Below are 19196 nucleotides of genomic sequence, written 5' to 3' on the forward strand. Positions count from 1 at the left end.
CAAACATTTTCAACTTCACTTCTTCTAATAACCCTCACTCTGCTAATATAAGGGAAGGCTATAAGTCAGTTTAACAAAAACAACCAGATCTACATACACCCACAACACTGGTATACCATTGCAGGTCAGTAAACAGAAGAATGAAAGAGATTTGAAAAGGTAGGGAATTATCTGCATTTCCTTCCAGTCTTCACCACAAATAATGTTAGAACACGTTTTCAAATCTCCCCTATGTGACATTGGGTAAGTTGTTCCATAGGTATAGGCCTCAATTAATCATCTATAAAATGGTGAGGGTGAACTAGATAAACTTTAAGACTCTTTCTATCTCTAAATATATAATTCCATGATCCTAAGTTATACTTGGCTAAGAATCAAGTCACCCATGTGACCTCAGGGCAGTCATCTATATCTGTGAAATTAAGAACTTGGATAAAATTCTCTCAAAAGTCATTTCCATATCTAAATTACAATGCTATGATTTTCAGACAATCCTCAAAACAATATTTTTATCCAATTCCTAGTATCTATCAGACAATAATAGTTTATACCCTCCCTCTCAGCATATTCGCCCACTCTGCTAAACTTTGGCAGAAACTAAAGTATACCACTAGCATGCTTATTGCCATGAACTTCATGATACCTACAAATCCTTGGTCCAATAAGTATGAATTGATACTTGAGCCAGACTTTAATATAACTTACAATATGAACAGATTTCTTAGAGATTCAGATGATAACTCTCTTATTTAAATGGACCTGTGATCTCATGAATGTGTGTGTTCAATCCAGTACCTGCCAATCCTATGTGATAATTGTCTAAAAGCATCTGTAGTTGCAGCTTATCCATGGGGATAAGTAGATTACTGCTTTAGCTCACTTTCTCTTGACATCATAAAAATATCAATGAAATACATAGGCGATACATAGATTATGCCTCATTCTTGCCTTATCATCAATCATCTTCTTTTTTCTCATTTGAAATCATGTGAATGAAGAATATCACATACCAATACTGATATGAAGTTCAATGGGCAAATTCATAGAAAGCATCCATTAGTACATATACTGCTATTAGTACACAGATATGTACATATCTCTTTATATAGAGATATAAAGATATGTAGATATCTATATGTGTGTGTGTGTGTGTGTATATGCCCTAATTTATATGTGTATGTATATATTCTGATAGGTGAGATCTCCAACTCCAAATTATAATTTAGGCAACTGGCATTCATTATCTACTTAGTTTATGTATACAAATGGATATGTGGCTAGATAGGTAGAGAAACAAAGAAGAAAAGAAAGGAAAGAAAGCAGGAAGAAGGAGGGAAATAAGGGAAACAGGAAATGAGAGAGAGAGAAGAGAGACAGAAGAGAAAGAAGAGAGAAGAAAGAGAAGAGAGAGAAAGGAGACAAAAAGAGAGAGAAGAGAGAAAGAAGAGAAAAGAGAGAGAAAAAGGAGTGAGAGAGAAGAGAGGCAGAAGAGAGAGAAGAGAAACAGAAGAGAGAGATGAGAGAGACAGAGACAGAGAACATGGACAATGAGTCCAGTCCTTACAAGTATGCAAAGAATGCAGCTGATGGAATTCTCCACATAGGAGAGTCTGAGACAATTACTTCTGAGTATACATGATGACAGTGTAATAGAAGTACATTGAAAAGATTTTAGAGTACATGTAGATATTTTAAATAGAAAGAGAAGAGCAGCTGAATCAATTTGGGGAACTGGCAAAATTCTGTTTCCAACCTCCAATTTCTACCAGAACAAAAGCCCATCTTTTTAACAGACTATTTCTTTTGCATTTTAATGGCTACAAGTTATGGATCATCACAGTCTTCAAAGAACTAAAAAAGCAAGGTAACTCAAAAGCGAATGGATTATTGGTGCATGGTGGCCATGATCAGAAAGAAGTATGTGACAAATAATGAATTACAAAGGGGAATTGAAGTAAAGTTAGTAATTACCTAAAGTAAATCGGACATCAGTGAACCATTCATCAGGGTATTCAGCACAGTAAATTAAATAGTGTCCTTGAAGGAAGCCATTCACGGTACAGAAAATAAGGCCTGGAAAAAGTATTTTGAGTGGTAAAGGACTTCCTCTGGTGAGAAGGCTGTAAATGAATGTCCTAAGGAAAATTTAAAAAGAGAAACAAAAACAAGTTTAAAAAACAAATAAAAAAATCAAAGCAACCAGATAAAGTTTCAATTGCCACTTTCTATATGAAATCTTCCCTAATACAGAGATAATCTCTCCATTAAGTAAAATGGTAAGTGAGAAGGTTTTCAAGCCCTGTCATTGAGCCATACCAGTCCTTCCAACTCTTTATGACTCATTTGTGGTTTTCTCGGCAAAAATACTGGGGTGGTTTGCCATTTCCTTTTCCATTTAATAGTACATTAAGGAAACTGAAGTAGAGTTAAGTGATTTGTCCAGGGTCACACAGCCAGTATCTAAAATTGGATTTGAGTTCAAATTTTCCTGATTCCAGGCTCAGCATTCTATCCATTGAACCATCTAGCTATCAAGCCATAAAATGTTATCTAAATGTAAGCTATCATTATCTGCTCTCTTAATGTTTTATGATTTTCATCCATTTATTATATTATAATTTACATTATGAAGATCTGTGTATGGCTCTTCTAGATTATAACCAACTTGAGAGAGATTTTTAAATTATTTACTTTTCTATCTTCTCTGGAGATTAGCACAGTGTATTACAATTAATAGGTACTTTAAAATATTTATTTAATTTAACTCAATTATATCACTTCCCCTCTTATAAAGAGTCTTTTCTAAATGGCACACTAGTCCCCTTTAGGTGGAGCTATGAATAAATGGAGAAGGGAAAGAGATTGGTATCATTCTAAAAAATCATCTACAACATCATAGCTTTTGACCTAGAGATCCTGTGTAGATATAAACCCTAAAGAGATCAAAAGTTAAAAGAAAGGTCCTTCTCTACCAAAATAACAGTAAGAGTACTGCTTGTAATACCAAAGAATTGAAAATAAAATAGATGCCCATTGACTGAGGTTCTAGCTAAGCAAGCAATAGTATAAGAACATAATAGAAAATTATTACTATTTTACAGGAAATAGTTAATATGAATGAACAAAGAAGCCTAGAAATCCCTATGTGAGGTGATACAAAGTGAAATAAACACAGTCAAGAAAACAATCAACACAGTGACTATAACAAAATAGAAAGAACAACAACAAAAATAGAAACACAAGCATACTGATGATCAAGTTTGACTCCAAAAAAGAGATGTTCCGTCTGAGACTATAGATGTGAAACACAGAATTGACTGAAGCATTTATTAGTTTTGCTAAACATTTTAAAATAATATTTCTTTTTTATTTTTTACTATAAAAGATGGCTCCTTGATTGGAAGCAAAGGAGGAGAGGAGTATATTGAGAAATGAAAGTGGTATAAATAAAGATCAATAAAATGATCAAGATAAAGACAAAAACAAAATAACTTTTTTTATGAAAAATACCAGTAACTCACAAATGTGCACACTTTTAGATCTCACACAATTTCAAAACTATGTATTTCATATTGTTTTATAGTTCTGACAAAGTACTTTCCTGAGACAAAATGTGTGATGAGAAAATGTAATTCCTTGAAATTATTTCTATCCCAAATGGAGACTCAAAGATAAGTAGGAAAAGTGTTAGAAGACCAATGGATAAAGCCAGACAGATATGTTCTAATTGGCTAAGAGATTTTTCTCACATCCTCTGGGTCCTACATAAAAGCATAAAGTTGGCTGGAATCAGGGAGATCTAGCAAGTAGTTTCAAAACAAATGGAAACAATGTTTCATTAAAGTCCTGAGACTGCCTTAGAAATACTTGAGAACTGATTTGGGGAAAAGAAAAGAGATCTTGGCTTCCAGTCTCAGCTTGGATATCCTTCTGCCACCATCCCTTGTCTAGAGAAAGACCTTACAAACTTTAACGTATCCAAAGAGTGTTGAATTCCCCATTTTTTGATTAATATTCTATCATCATCCTCCTGAGATGAAAACAACTAGAGGTAGTGTATTCGTCAAAGCCAAGGAGAAATATGAAAAGGTGCTCCAAATCATTATTGACTAGAGAAATGCAAATAAAGACAATTCTGAGATACCACTACACACTTGTCAGATTAAGATGACAGGAGAAGATAATGACAAATGTTGGAGGGGATATGGGAAAATTGGGACACTGATGCATTTTTGATGGAGTTGTGAACAAATCCAACCATTCTGGAGAGCTATTTGGAACTATGCTCAAAAAGTTACCAAACTGTGCATACCCTTTCATTCAGCAGTGTTACTACTGGGCTTATACCCCAAAGAGATATTAAAGAAGGAAAAAGGCCTTATATGTGCAAAAAGGTTTGTGGCAGCCCTGTTTGTAGTGGCTAGAAGCTGGAAACTGAATGGACGCTCATCAACTGGAGAATGGCTGAATAAATTATGGTATATGAATGTTATGGAATATTAGTGTTCTGTAAGAAATGATCAGGAGGATGATTTCAGAAAAGTCTGGAGAGACTTACATGAACTGATGCTAAGTGAGCAGAACTAGGAGATCATTATACACAAGAACAAGACTATACAATGATCAATTCTGATGGACATGGCTCTCTTCAACATGAGATGACTCAAACCAGTTCCAGTTGTTCAGTGATGAAAAGAGCTATCTACATTCAGAGAGACATGTGGGAGCTGAGTGTGGACCACAACATAGCATTTTCATGCTTTCTGTTGATGTTTGCTTTCTCTTTGTTTTCCTTCTCAGGTTTTTTTTCCTAGATCCGATTTTTCTCGTGCAGCAAGATAACTGTATAAATGTGTATACATATATTGGATTTAACATATATTTTGACATATATAACATGTATTGGACTATCTGCCAACTAGGGGAAGGAGTGGGAGGAAGGAGGGAAAAATTTGGAACAGAAAGTTTTGCAAGGGTCAGTGTTGAAAAATTACCTATGCATGTTTTGAAAAACAAAAAGCTTCAATAAATAAAAAATAAAATAAAAAGAGTGAATGCTGAAAACTATCTTTGCATGTAATTAAATTCTTTTAAAATAAAATAAAAATAAAAAGCTTCTTTTAAAGAAGAGCCAAGGACAGAGACACGTTCACCATGATTGATTCAATAAAAGAGAAAGGGTCTTAAAGTGACCGTGAGCTATGTAACCCCTTTAACCCTTGTGATTTTTAAACAGAAGCCTACTTTCTCATGAATTCTTTATGAATTTGTGAGAGAATGTATTACAGACTTTTGGGATGATGGCAATTTACATACCAAAGTCCAAATCCATACTTTTATTTATTTTTTTATAATTCTCAAACTAAGAATTGCTTAACCATTCTTACAAAAACAGGAAATGGGCCAAGTTTGGCCCACAGATTAGAATTTGCCAACTCCTATTTTAAAGGAACTATTCTTACTAATATTTTAGTAAATTTTTGTAATTGCTCTGTTATGAACAGACTCTTCATGAGCCCTTTGGGACAGAACTTTCTTTGCAAAGATACTGGAGTGGTGTGCCATTTCCTTCTCGAGATAATTTTACAGATGAGGAAACTAAGGCAAATAGAGTTAAATGATTTGTTCAGGGTCACACAGTTAATAAGACTGGAGTATGTCTAATACTGGATTTGAACTCATAAAGTTGAGTCTTACTGATTCCAAGCCCAGTGATCTATCTTCTTTGCCATGTAGTTGCCCCATCTTAGTAAATATCCCTTTATAAAGGCTACTTTAAGATTATCTAAATCTAAAAAACTAAATTGTTAATCTTTTAGGGAAACATACTGGTAGATGACATTAGATGACATTGGATAGTTATATACAACAGGGGTATCTCTAGCACCCTAAGGGGGAGAGATAATCTTATTAAGGGGGTGAGATAGTTCTATTCTGGAACCTGAGATTAGTCTGGAGAATGAAGAATAAGAGATAGATTTTCAGAGTTTCTATGACTACCAGGACAAAGAAATCCATATCAATTATCCTGTCCAGGCAATGATCTTGCCTGGACTTGATCTTGATTCTACCCCAACCTGTGCCCAGGGGGATAAAAAATATCAATAATAAAACTTGCTAAACAAATTGCTATAGTGGCAGGAGAAAAGAATCAAGGACAACAGGAACAAGTAGATAGAAAAGTAAAATCTTTTGGAAATTTCACCATCATTTCTTTATTATAGAAGAGAAAAAAATTCCTAGATTGTGTAATCCCTAGATTGTGTCATGGTTCTTTTAACCTACTTAAGTTAGTTTGAAGACTCTTTGTAGCATATATATATAGCCACAGAATTAATTCTAAGGATAAGACATTTTTTAAATAATGAATTAGGAGGTCCATCATACAAATTTAACAATATTTACTATTATATGTACAAAAATACTTGTCACACACAAAGAATTGTACAGATAAAATAAGATACAGATCTTGCCTGCAAAGAACTTATATTTTATTGAGAAGACTGGGGGCTATAAACCAATGATACTCCAAAAAGGAGAAAGCATGATAGTATCATTAATCCAAAACAAAATTCCCTAGGAAAAGTTGAAGAAAAGAACACTTTCAGGTGTTGTATCTGGAAAGTATCTAAAAATTTACATGGTTCAATTTATTTCTCAGCTATTCCAGAAAGATAGAGAATCTGCATGACATAGCAAATAGAGTACTGGCTTGAAGAGTCCTGATCATACTTCAGACACTCATTAAACGTGAGACCCTAAGAAAGCTACTTAACTTTTCTGAGTTTCAGTTTCCTTATCCATAAAATGGAAACAATAAAAGTATTTAATCTCACAAGTTTGCTGTGAAGATCAAAAAACACTTCTCAACAAGCATTCATTAAGCACTTACTATAGGCTAGGCACTGGAAATATAAAGATAAAAATGAAATCGATGTTATGCCACAGTTCTCTTTTATTGTCTTGACTCAGTTTCCCTAATTATCCGGAGTTTCCCTAAATTGTCCTGCCTCGGTTTCTCTAATTGTTCTGCCTTAGTTTATAATTTTTCTACTCGATCCTGCAAAACCACTCCTCCCTCTTAATCAGAATATTTTATAAGAATAAAAGATCTTATATTTTAGGATATCAGAATGTGTCTCCCCATTCCAAGCTATCAGAATATCAGATACCGTCTTATCAAGATCCTTCTCCCCATCTCCACGGTGCCTCCCCCCATTATATCATCCCCATCTCCAGTGGCTCACCCAACCCTGTCAGAGTCCCGTTCCAACTCTCAGCACCCTGATTCCACCCCTGCTTCAATCTACCCCCTGTATCTGAGCACATGTATATATGTCATTGAGAACTCACATTGTTTGTTGGATTCTTGGAGACAATAGTCTCATTCAGCCCTGGGACCAAACCATGGATCCAATGGTCCCAATAAATCTCTCCCTTTCAAATAAAATATTAAATACTCTCTAATCTCTATTTTGCCTCAGTTTCTCCAGCTTTACATAGGCAGGGGCTATTTGCGCTCAGTGAACTTACATTTTGCCAAGGTAAATACAAAAACATAGAAAATAAATATGAAGTCAGTGGGTAATTGCTAGCAGTAGGGATTGTAGGAAAGGGATAATAAGAAGAACCTCATGATAAACTGGGAAGGAAATCAGTGACTCCTTTTTTAAAAAATTATTTAATATTTTTATTTTTCCCCAGTTATATTTAAAACAATTTTTTTACATTTGTTTTTAAAACTTTGATTTGCAGATTCTTTCCCTTCCCCCCACTCCACATTAAGAAAACATATGCGAAGCTATTCAAAGCACCACCCAAAAAAAGAAAATCCTCAAGAAAAATAAAGGAGAGAGAGAGAGAGAGAGAGAGAGAGAGAGAGAGAGAGAGAGAGAGAGAGAGAGAGAGATTTTGTTTCAATCTGTATTCAGACACAATCAATTCTTTCTCTAGGTGTGAATAGGATTTTTTTTATCACACCTCCTTCAGAGTAGTTGTGGATCATTGTATGCTGAGAAAAGTCATTCACAACTGATCATCCTACAATTTTGCTCCTACTTTGTACACACCTTATTTCACCTTACTTGAGTTCACAGAGGACTTTTCAGGTCTGAGAGCATCCTACTTATTTCCCATAGAACAATAATTCCATCATAATCACAGACCACAATTTATTCAGCCATTCCCTAGTTGATAGGCATCTCCTCAATTTCCAATTCTTTGCCTTGTGAAAAGAATTCCTTTGAATATTTTTTTGTACATGTAGATCCTCTTCCTTTTAAAAAGGATCATTTTTTTGATCATTTATCAGAGTATGGCTCTTATTTTTTATAAATATGACTCAGTCCTCTATATGTTTGAGAAATAAGGCTTTATCAGAGAAACTTGCTTCAAAATTCTTTTTACAATCACTATTTATTCTTTTCTCTCTCTCCTTTCATCTTGTTCCTCCTAAAAAGTTAAGCCAGAAATCCTTATAAGCAAAGGTGAGGAGTAAATATTCCAGGCATAAGGGACATCCTGTTCAAAGGCAAGGAAACAGGAGATTGATTGTCCTGTGTAAGCAAGAAGATCCAATTTGGAGCTAGATTTTAAAAGGCTTTGAATGCCAAATAAATAAGTTTATGTATGATTCTGGAACTTTTACAAACCATCTGATATGGCAGAAAGATTGCTGCATTTAGAGGGTAGATCAAAGGTCTGCGGGCTTATTGGAGGATTTCATTATAATGTCTTTAAGCTCCCTTTCAACTCTAGCTCCACATTTTCATCGCACAGTCAGAGCAATTTTAGGAAAATCACTCTAGCAAATGGTGGAAAATAGATTCGCAAGAGGGAAAAAATCGGTGGAGAGAACAATAAAGCAGTAATGGTCATCATTCAGAGAGGTTCTGAGGGCCTAAAATAGGGTGGTAACTGTAGGAGAAAACAGGAGGTAGTGAATGGGAAAGGTAATGAAAAAAGGTGGAATTATCAAGATTTGGTAATGAAATAGCCCAGGCAATAAAATTCAAGACGGCCATAGTAATTCATAATTTAGAAATAATTTATTTGTAACTGGCCTAGATGGTTTGCATGGCCAGGACGGACCTCCAGTTGGTTTCTGGCATGGTTCCGTGCCCAACTGAAGTAGGGACAGCCTTATAAGCATTCTTGTTCACCCTTGCTGGCACCTTTGACATTAAACAGTAACTCAACTTTACAGGACAAAAGATAGGGATCAGGGTTAGGTGACCACCCTCATGGAACAGAAATCCTTGGGAGCATTGTTGATCTGGCACTTTGAAGTGCAAAAGAGGTCCCCTAATCTAGTTGAGCAGACCTTTCTCTGCTCCAGGCCTTAAGACTGAGGGAGGGGAGGGAAGGCCAGTCCTTTGTCCATTTCACTCCCCCCTTTTTATGCTCATAGTTGTGACTCATCTGAGGCCAACCGGGAATAAGGCATCTTAAGAGCAAAAAGTTCCAGGGTCTGTATGCGATCCTGAATGTGAGAGATGAGGCACTTTCTTATACAGGGAGCTATGAGGAGGAGGAAAAGGAACAAGAGGACTGGGCCTGTATCTCCTGAGGAGGGTGGTCAGCCAGTCATAGAGTGACTGATTGAAGCCTCACAACTGGCCTCCAGGTCATCTAACTACTTACACAAGGAAGCAAGAGATTCCCTAATGACGCCCAACCGATTTGCATAGAAGCAACAAGATGCTCCCAGTGCCATGCACAGAACCCCTGCTTCATGAACAGAGCATCTAACCCATGGCGGTTCTGTAACATAACTTCTGCCAGGGAGCCCACTGACCTTCCTAGATGAGTAAGGAGACCCTCTAGGGTCCTAAATGTCTGCATCGACCTGAGAACTAACAAGGCAAACGTAATGCCAGAGAGACTGAGGCAAGACAGAGCTCAGAGAGCTCCCAACCTTCTATCAACGGGAGAGTTTGATTGACTGGACAGGATTCTATTCTCAAAGTATCCAGTGGTTAATATGAGTTCTCAATGACATGTATACACACACATGGTACAACCACAGGGGTAAACCAAAGCAGGGTCAGGGTCAGAACATAGAGAGTGGGAACAGACGATGGATCTGGTTCTGATAGCATGGTGGAGACACTGAACATTCTCATAGGAGCCAGGAAATCTGGACTCCCCCTTATCTTGAGTCTCATATTAACATTTTATAACCTTAGAGCAAATGGCCCTCAGTCCTTAATGAACCAGAAACAGGGTTTGCAACTAAGGGGATCAGGCAGAACAGTTAAGGAAACTTGAGACAGAACAATTTAGGGAAACCGAGGCAGAACCAATTAGGGAGACTGAGTCAGGACAATTAAAGAGAACTGTGGCCCAACATTAAATAAAACTAGAAAAATGCAAGGACAAATCTCTTCCTGATAATCCCAGAGTTAACAGCAGTACAAAGGCTCCCTGTTGCAAGCATGTCAGGTCCTCTATAGTTGAGGCACCATCTCAGCCAGAGAATCCAGTTTGAGATGGACAGTTCACTGTGAGTTAGGTCTGTGGTCATTTGTGCATTTAACTCAGTCTCTGCTTATAGAGCAGGAGGGCCAAGGGCTCAAGCCCGTTCAGAGGGGCAGACTTCTCCAGGAGAGAAAGGCAAGGCTTGGAGTAGCTTCACCTGTCCCAGCCCAGAGAAACAGACAGGGCTTGCAGAAAGGATCAGATTGCAGAGTAGTTTATGCACAGCTAGACCATCATGGCAGGCAAACCCCAAACTTTTAGATGCCTGATATCAAACAAGGTCTTTTGAAATGCTGAGGTACTAATTAATGAACTGGGGTTATAGGACTGAAGAAAAACAGATCAGAGAGACTTCCAGTCCCAGGACAGGTGTCTGATTTCTAAAACTTTTCTTAAAATAAATAAATAATCCCCAAAACTGAGTCTGCCAGGGCAATTTTAACAAAATAAGGGATTCTAAAACTAAAGCATCCAAATTCAATCTGAACTAGTGAGATAGGGGGTGGAGCAGAAATGCCTAAGGCAAAGTGAATAGGAGCTAGGGGTTCCCATTCTTTCAGGTATTTTGAAAAAAAAATACACCAGTTTCCCCAATGTTCTATCTCTTCTTCCCCCTTTTTTTTCCTCTCATGGAAAGGAATTATCAAATGACCATTCCATATTTAAATCCCAAGAGTGAATCAAAATCCCTATACATAACAGACTAGTGCAGTAGCATTTCCTAAAAAGCCCTCAAACATAGCAGCAACAGTTACACAGTGTTAACAAATCCCATCCCAAATCTTAAACACACAGTAATAGATAGTCCAGACAAGGTTTAACAATCAGTCATCAACCATTCCCAAAGTCCCTTATATCAGTCCAAAGTACATTCGATGCAGGGTCCAGTCCATGGTCTCATTTAATAAAACTGCTGCTTCAGGCTATGAAGTGATAGGAGGATCTCATTCTATGGATAAAGTGGGTGTGTCATGCTGACAATCAAAGCTGATCAAAGCTTATCCAGGTTCCAGAAGCAAGTCAATATCTGTGATTTGACCAAAATCTAGAACAAAAAACACAAATCTAACACATAAAGATTAAATCAGTCTTAGATAGAAAGACTCACTTCACCAGACTGCTGCAAACTATGAGGAGGCCAAAATGGATTGGCCAGCAGTTTCCTGTGTGAAGAGATGAGTTTGCTTTACAGGCCACGCAAAGGGGTGCAGTCCCAAGTTGCAACATCAGTGAGGTCTCACAGACCCCTGTTAATTGTCCACTTATCATGTAGAAACCTTAAAGAAACAAAACACCAATATCCAGTAACAGACAGATGACCCGGCGAAATACTTAGTTGCCCAAGTATTTAGGATACAATGATTACATATGACCAGACTGAAAATAGCAAGGCATGACATAATTGAATTGCATTAACAGTTTCTATTGACCGTTGCTCTGATCAGAGAGATCAGTTACAGAAGGAAAAATGCAAGAACATAACTATAACATAACATAAGCAATTGAGTTTTAACTGCTTATCAATTGTCCCAGTAACTGTCAGAGGGTGGAGCTTTAAAGCTCCCAATAGCATTAACTAATTAACTCTAAGCCCAAAAAATTATACCCCTGTGTGGGTCAGAAACCATTAATAAAAAGACTGGATAGAGCTCTAGAAGCAAAGCAAAGTTTATTATACGTTCTCCCAAGAATCGGGCGTCCCACCCATAAAGCAGACAATGGAAGGGAGGAAGCACCATAGGGGGCAGGGTCAAAGTTTTAAATCCCTAAGGCAAATTCTCCCTCCCACCACTGACCCTCATCTTTATTGGCTGAGGATCTTACATTCTAAATGCGTGAACTACCCAAGAAATTGAACTTGACCAATAAGTACACAGTTGCCTATAGTTGGTAGAAATAGGGAGGATAACAAGAAGGGGGCTTAAGTATGCCCTTGGGGGGATAACAGGGAGGAGACTTTAAGTATGTCCTTAGGAGGATGGCAGGGAGGAGACTTTAAGTATGCCCTTAGGAGAATAGCAGGGAGGAGACACTTTAAATATGCCCTTGACTTAATGCTTAAAGTCCTTCAGGCCTACTCAAACTTTAAAATAGATGAAGCCTTACTCGATTTTCACAACTGTCTTGAAAGATCTCACTTAATCTTGTTCACTACCAAAGTATGGATCACATTTATGACCATATTCCTCAACCAAGAAAACTTTTATGTATCAAAAAAACAAATACTCACTCAATTAACCTAATTTCTTTCTGTTATTACTATAAGATTAGGGTAAATCTTTGTTTAGGAGTTATCAGAAATTTGATTAATGGAATTTGTTATTTTGTCTCAGTAAGTTAACAACTTAGAACAATTATCATATCTAAGTAGATGTTACATGAGTGAACATTATACATACAAATCATTTTGCTTTTAAAATACCCAATACATAGAAAAATATCCCAAATTGCATATTGTCCATAACAGAAATATTTTCAAAAGGACAAAGAAAAAAACTATTATGTTCAGAGGCGCTTTAAATAACCTCAGAATGACCCAATACAATAAATTTAAACTTATACAATTCCACATAAAGAATTCAAGAAGGTTTTCAACATAGAAATTAAACTTTTAGAAATATTCCTACCAAAGTATGGATCATATTTATGACCATTTTCTTTAACCAAGAAAACCTTTATGTATCAAAGAAACAAATATTCAATCAATTAACCTAAAAGTAAGCATGTCCTTAAAAATCACAGTTTGCTGCACTGGCTGTAATCTGATAAGAAAGAAACGGCAGGAACACACTTAGAGAGGAGAAGGAAGGAGAGGATTCCATGTGGCCACCCTTCCCCCACTCCTGCTCCCCCAAAAAAACTTCCCTCAGGTTCCCCACTCAATTTCCTACATGGGGATCCTTTTCAAGATTTAGCCCATCAATTTTCCAACATCAGGTTTCTTCCCAAATCCACCCATTTCCAACTTTCTCTTTCTCCCTGGCTACATACTTGAACAATCTCCTTCCTTCCCCCACCTCTTCATCTACTCCCAAAAGTCTTTCTTTCACTTTCCTAAAACCATGCAAACCTCTAATTTCCCCTACAAATCAGTCCTTCCTAAATCACCTGCATTCCTCTTTCCTTTTTCCTTCAAAAACCTGTAAGATTCACACTATAGTGAATAGCCCAAATCTCCATAAAAACCACACATGTCCAGCAGAACTGGATTTAAAATATAACTTATATTAACAAATAATTCAGTATATTTCAGAAGGTAACAAACTCTGAACCAAACTAATACATGGCTTTTACAGATGCTTTTTTCTTATTCTACCTGAATGTTGTCTGACAGTAATTAGCATCTCTAGGCAGAGCTTCCATGACCGAGCCTAGGCTAACTTGGAATTCTATTGTTCTCTTTTTTTTTTTTTCTTTCTTCCTTTTTAATAAGGAAGTTATCAATAGTCAAATAAATAGTCAAATAAGATCAAAAATTTGATCTTATACTCAAAATAAACAAATCTAGCATGCAAATACAATAGCATAATCATTTCTCACAATTTTTTCTTTTCAGAATCATCTCAAAATTCTTAGTGAAATTCCTTCCAGGAAAGATTTAGCCAATTCCATTCACTTACAAATTAACAAAAATTTAACCAATTCCCAGATTTCTAAATCATTGTACTTAAAACTTAACAAAGCTCTTAAATCAGCAAACAGACTAGGAACTTTTTCCAGGACCTCCTCCCCCAGAGAGAAGTTTGTTTCACCTTGAATTCCCTTTTTCCCTTCCAGAATCCAAAGGGGTTTCTGTGAACTTACAAGCCCATTTAGTGCTTTTCTCTGCCTTCACCTAGATATTCCATTCAAACTTCTTTTCTTTAAATGTTAGCACACTGCTCATAAATATATATATATATTTTACTTTCCAAACTTTCAAATCCTTTTCAATCTATTTTTTTTTAAATTTATTTCTTTTCTTATTTCTTCCTTTCTCTCCCTTTTCTCCCTTTTTCTCACAGGCTGCTTCAGTCAGCCAGAGACAGAGAGAGGGTGAGAAAAAGATTTTTCAAACTTCTTGATATTTTCTAAGCCTGCAACACAGAGGCTGAATTCTTATCTCTTACAAGCTTGCTAACTTTTAAACACAGAACACAAAATATGAAGTAAACAAACACACACAGACACACGCAGATCTCCATTTTCACCTTTTACTTTTTTTTTTTTAAATCCTGTTGCTGCTTTTTGCTTACGAATTAGTGCAACAGATTAAAAGTTAGAAATCACAATTTTAACAAAACTTTTAGATAGACAAATCACACAGGACACACAGAACATAGACCACAACCAACAGCAACCAACAAAATAGACAAATCACACAGAATACATACAGACTAGTCTTCCAGAACCAGGTCAGGACTCTTATGATAGTGTCCCATGAAGAGCCGGCAAGGGTCACCATCAAACACTGCGTCCAACTAGGTCCACTTGCACAGATACAGGAGTACTCAACAGACCAGACAGGCGGCTGCAGGATATAGGCAGCTGCAGCTGCAGGGGCCCCTCAGAATAACCAGAACTGGCTTTTAGAATGCTTTATGCCAATTTTGGACAGAATTCAAAATTTGGGTCTCACTCTCCTGGTCCGCAGAAAAGAATACTAGAGGCCTAGCAAGGTCTCTCGGTGGCCATCCCTAGGATCCATAATCTCTTTCGCCCTCCAGGGAGAGGGACTGGCCCTCAGACTGAGCCAAAGGCTTATCTCGGTGGGACCTCCAAGTGAAATAGCTCAGACAATAAAATTCAAGACGGCCATAGTAATTCATAATTTAAAAATAATTTATTTGTAACTGGCCTAGATGGTCTACATGGCCAGGATGGACCTCCAGTAGGATTCTGGCATGGTTCTGTGCACAACTGAATTAGGGACAGCCTTATAAGCATTCTTGTTCACCCTTGCTGGCACATTTTGATATTAAACAGTGATTCCACTTTACAAGACAAAAGATACAATGGCAGATGTTTTAACATAGGTAGAGATCAGGGTTAGGTGACCACCCTCATGGAACAGATATCCTTGGGAGCATTGTTGATCTGGCACTTTGAAGTGCAAAAGAAGTCCCCTAATCTAGCTGAGCAGACCCTTCTCTGCTCCAGGCCCTAAGACTGAGGGAAGGGAGGGGAGGCCAGTCCTTTGTCCATTTCAGATAACTAAGGGGATAGGTACAGTGAAGGAGAGTAAGAAATGCTATACAAATAAATTGTTGTTTCTGTTCAGTCAGTTCTGATTCTGTGACTCCATGGACTAGTTGATGTTTATTGGAAAGATATTAGCCATTTCTTTCTTTGGATTAAGTAATTTGTCCCAAATCACATAGTTAATAAGTATCTAAGGTCAACATTTGAACGCTGACCTCTCTGCTCTTTTGGACTCCTGATTCCTTGCTCTTAACCACTGCATCATTTAAGTGTCATATAAACAAATGTTAAATATTATTATTAAGTGATTTCTTAAAGAGCACTCAGTAAGAGTTTTTTTTTTTTTTTTTGGAAGGTTGTATTTTGAGCCAGAATTCAAACTCATATTTTCTGATTCCAAACTCAGGGCCTTTTCCACCACCTCATGAACTCCCAATGGAGACAGGCAGCCATACACAGCCTTAGATGGAGCCATCAACTGAACAGCAAGCAAAGAGGCTTCAAAGGAAATTGTAAATTCATACTGGGGAACAACAGAGCTTTAAAATGACCTATAAATGAGGGAAATCTGGAGAGATAAGAGAATTTCCCAGCTGCATATATATTTCTGTTTTCTTTGTGATTCTTGCTGCAAACTGAGCTTTTATGTCTTCAAGTTTAATTGAGATTTCTGTTGCAATTAAAGTTATAGGTCACCCAAAAGGCAATGGAGAGGCAGATGTGGCATGGGCCTTGGAGGGGGAAGTTGACTGCAATATACCACTAGCAAAGATCTAAATGGGGGAAGCTGCTCAGTGGAAATCATAGAGACATGGATCACAGGAAAAGAAAGTGGGCTTAGTGAGGGAAAGGGCTGACTGATAGATAACTTCCTGCCTCCATTGTAACTCCCCAATATAAAGAAAACCTGATAATTCCCATTAAATTGTATAGACCCACCATAGAAGACTAACAAAAGGCCATGAACATGACTTCTACAGGTTGAGATAGTTATAGGAATGCAAACTTAGAATTGAAAATGGACATTTTGTCCAACTCCCTCATTTTACAGACAGGGAAATAGAGGCCCAGAGACTTTAAATAACTTGCCCATGTCACAGAGGCAATATTAAAGGTCTTATTTGCTATCAATTCTCTGATTTTAGAATTGCCAGTTCTTTCTGATATGTAGATATATAGCATTCTACCGCATTAGAAGAAATAATTGCATCAGTGAGATCACAAATCAATCAATGAATAAGAATTTATTACATAGCTACTATTATCCAGGAACTATGAAGGCCTTGGGGGATATGTAGCCAAAAAAAGAAATAGTTCCTACCCAAAAGGAACTTACATCCATGTGGGAGAGACAGGATATATGTATATATACATAAATATATGTGTGTGTATATATACACACACACATATATGTATACATACACATACATATATACATATATGTACATATATACATATATGTATACATATACGTACATATATATATATATATATATAGTGCATTCAGAATAGGTACCAAATAATAAAAATAAAATATATAACAACAATGTTCAAAATAAATATTTTAAAATGTACAAAAATAATAAGATCCATTGGCATATTAAAATAACTTGTCACCCTGATGCTTAGCCATGCTCAAAACCTTTCTACGTTGAGAAATCCTTCTAGAGCTTCTGCTGGACTTGGAGATGACCTCACTTTCAAGAACCTGGTATCAGTTTCAAAGGACAAAAGATCCTCCAAGAATCAATCTGGCCTAGTGTAGCAAAAAGACTACTGCCCAGAAAGTTTGACAATCTAATTTTAACCAACACAACCTGTAAAACTATCAACTGAAGTACAGCATGTTAGTATGCATGATGGAAATGTAATGAGGGAACCAACCAATGAGGTCACCCAATCAAGAGGAACACATACACATTTGGTGAACCTTCTTCAAGAGCAGTGAAAAGTCTGCTTTCTACTTCAGAATATTCTCTAACTTATTTCTTGTTGGAATTTGTGTGTCAAAGAGAGGTTTTTTAACTGGCTGCCAAGTCAGAAAGCTTGCAAAATACCATCATGACTTGCCCTCTGTTTCTTAGTTGGGGTCAAATTAGGAACACAAAATGCTTTAAGCCTCTAAGTGGGGAAAACCTTATCTACATGGTCCCTGTTTCACTTCTGACTCCTAGGAAAATGCCAAAATATCTGGTGTTCCCTCTAAGTTCTGAAGCTAGCTCAAAGAGATATATTAACTGTCCTTTCCTGTTCTTGTACAATTGAGGAAGGTTCTATCTCTTTCCTAGAAATCAGGGAGTTTGCTGTCGGTGGTCTATTATTAATAGTCTCAGGATCCAGATGGGTCTTATAAGTCAATCAAGCATCTTTATGACAGAGAAGGGTGGTTACCATGTTGTCCTCACTCCCAAGTCCTGTAGTCAATTACATTGTTTTCCCCACTTACCCAACTCTGTTTGTTCTGCTGAACTTCCCAAAATTACATGAAGGCTAAGGAATCCTACCTTAGTATTTGTGGTCCTTGAGAGGAGACAGTTATTGCTAGCCTAACTAATAAAGTGATCATGCTCAGATCATCATCTCTCAGTTTATCTTAATTTTCAAATGTAAATAGTCCCAAGAAGTGATCAGATTGGCTCCAACCCATCATTGAATTAAAATGATGTAAATATATGGTGTCCTTAAAACAATGGAATTGTTCATCTATTGTGCTGTGTCACATTGGAAATAAACTCGGTGGGGTAAAATTTTTGTAGCAAAAACTTTAACATTGAGCTCACTCTCCCTAAAAGCCAAAGGGATATAGGGAAGAGTGTGACCCTCAGGTTCAGGGGGATGTTTTTGAACTTCTGTCTAGCTATGTCTTCTCAGTAAAAATCCCTTGAAGAAAACTAATTGATGTTAATTGGTTAAGTGATACCAGGGCACTAATCAATAGTATCAAAGATAATGAGGATATATTAATTGGTATTGATTAGATGTTATTAAAGAGAAAAAATGGCAACAGATATTGAAGAGAATACACTTGAATAAGAATTCAAGCTAATAACATGAGAAAAAATGTTCATCCTTCAGGTGAACCCTGAGACCATGAAGGGGAAGTGTAGCCAGCTTTGTGCTCTGAGTTCCCAATCTGACAATACAAATGGGAGTTGGGATAAGGACTGCAATGTTTATAAAGAGTACAGGAATTTATATTGATTAAAAATTATGGATCTTTTGAAGTACACAATTATCTATACGACCAAGGACAGAGTTGGCAAAACTCAGTAAATTCTGATTTGTTATGGAGTGCATCTGTCTCAATCACAAACCCAAGCTTCTGAGAAAAAAAAAGGGGACTGATGGCTCCAACACAACTAGACTCAATATGAACATCCTCTAACAAGAGCTAGCTCAACCAAACACCACACGATGGTGCTCAAGGCCTAATGAGTTTGAAGAAATCACTTTCGTGGCATCACTAATTTGATCAATTGGCCTGTTACATATGAAAATTCTGTCTGATGACCTAACATCACAATGACTTGGCAATC

General features: G+C 36.9%; 1 protein-coding gene across 1 annotated transcript in view; it reads right to left on the reverse strand.

Annotated features, from left to right (window-relative positions):
* Positions 1–19196, reverse strand: part of SRD5A2 (steroid 5 alpha-reductase 2) — an 85424-nt gene that overhangs the window by 16614 nt on the left and 49614 nt on the right. Inside the window, exon 2 of the mRNA XM_051976117.1 lies at positions 1972–2135. Coding sequence (XP_051832077.1) covers positions 1972–2135 — 164 coding nt within the window. The remainder of the gene's footprint in view (positions 1–1971; positions 2136–19196) is intronic.

Source organism: Antechinus flavipes, chromosome 2, assembly GCF_016432865.1.
Source record: "Antechinus flavipes isolate AdamAnt ecotype Samford, QLD, Australia chromosome 2, AdamAnt_v2, whole genome shotgun sequence".
Taxonomy (NCBI): Eukaryota; Metazoa; Chordata; class Mammalia; order Dasyuromorphia; family Dasyuridae; genus Antechinus; species Antechinus flavipes.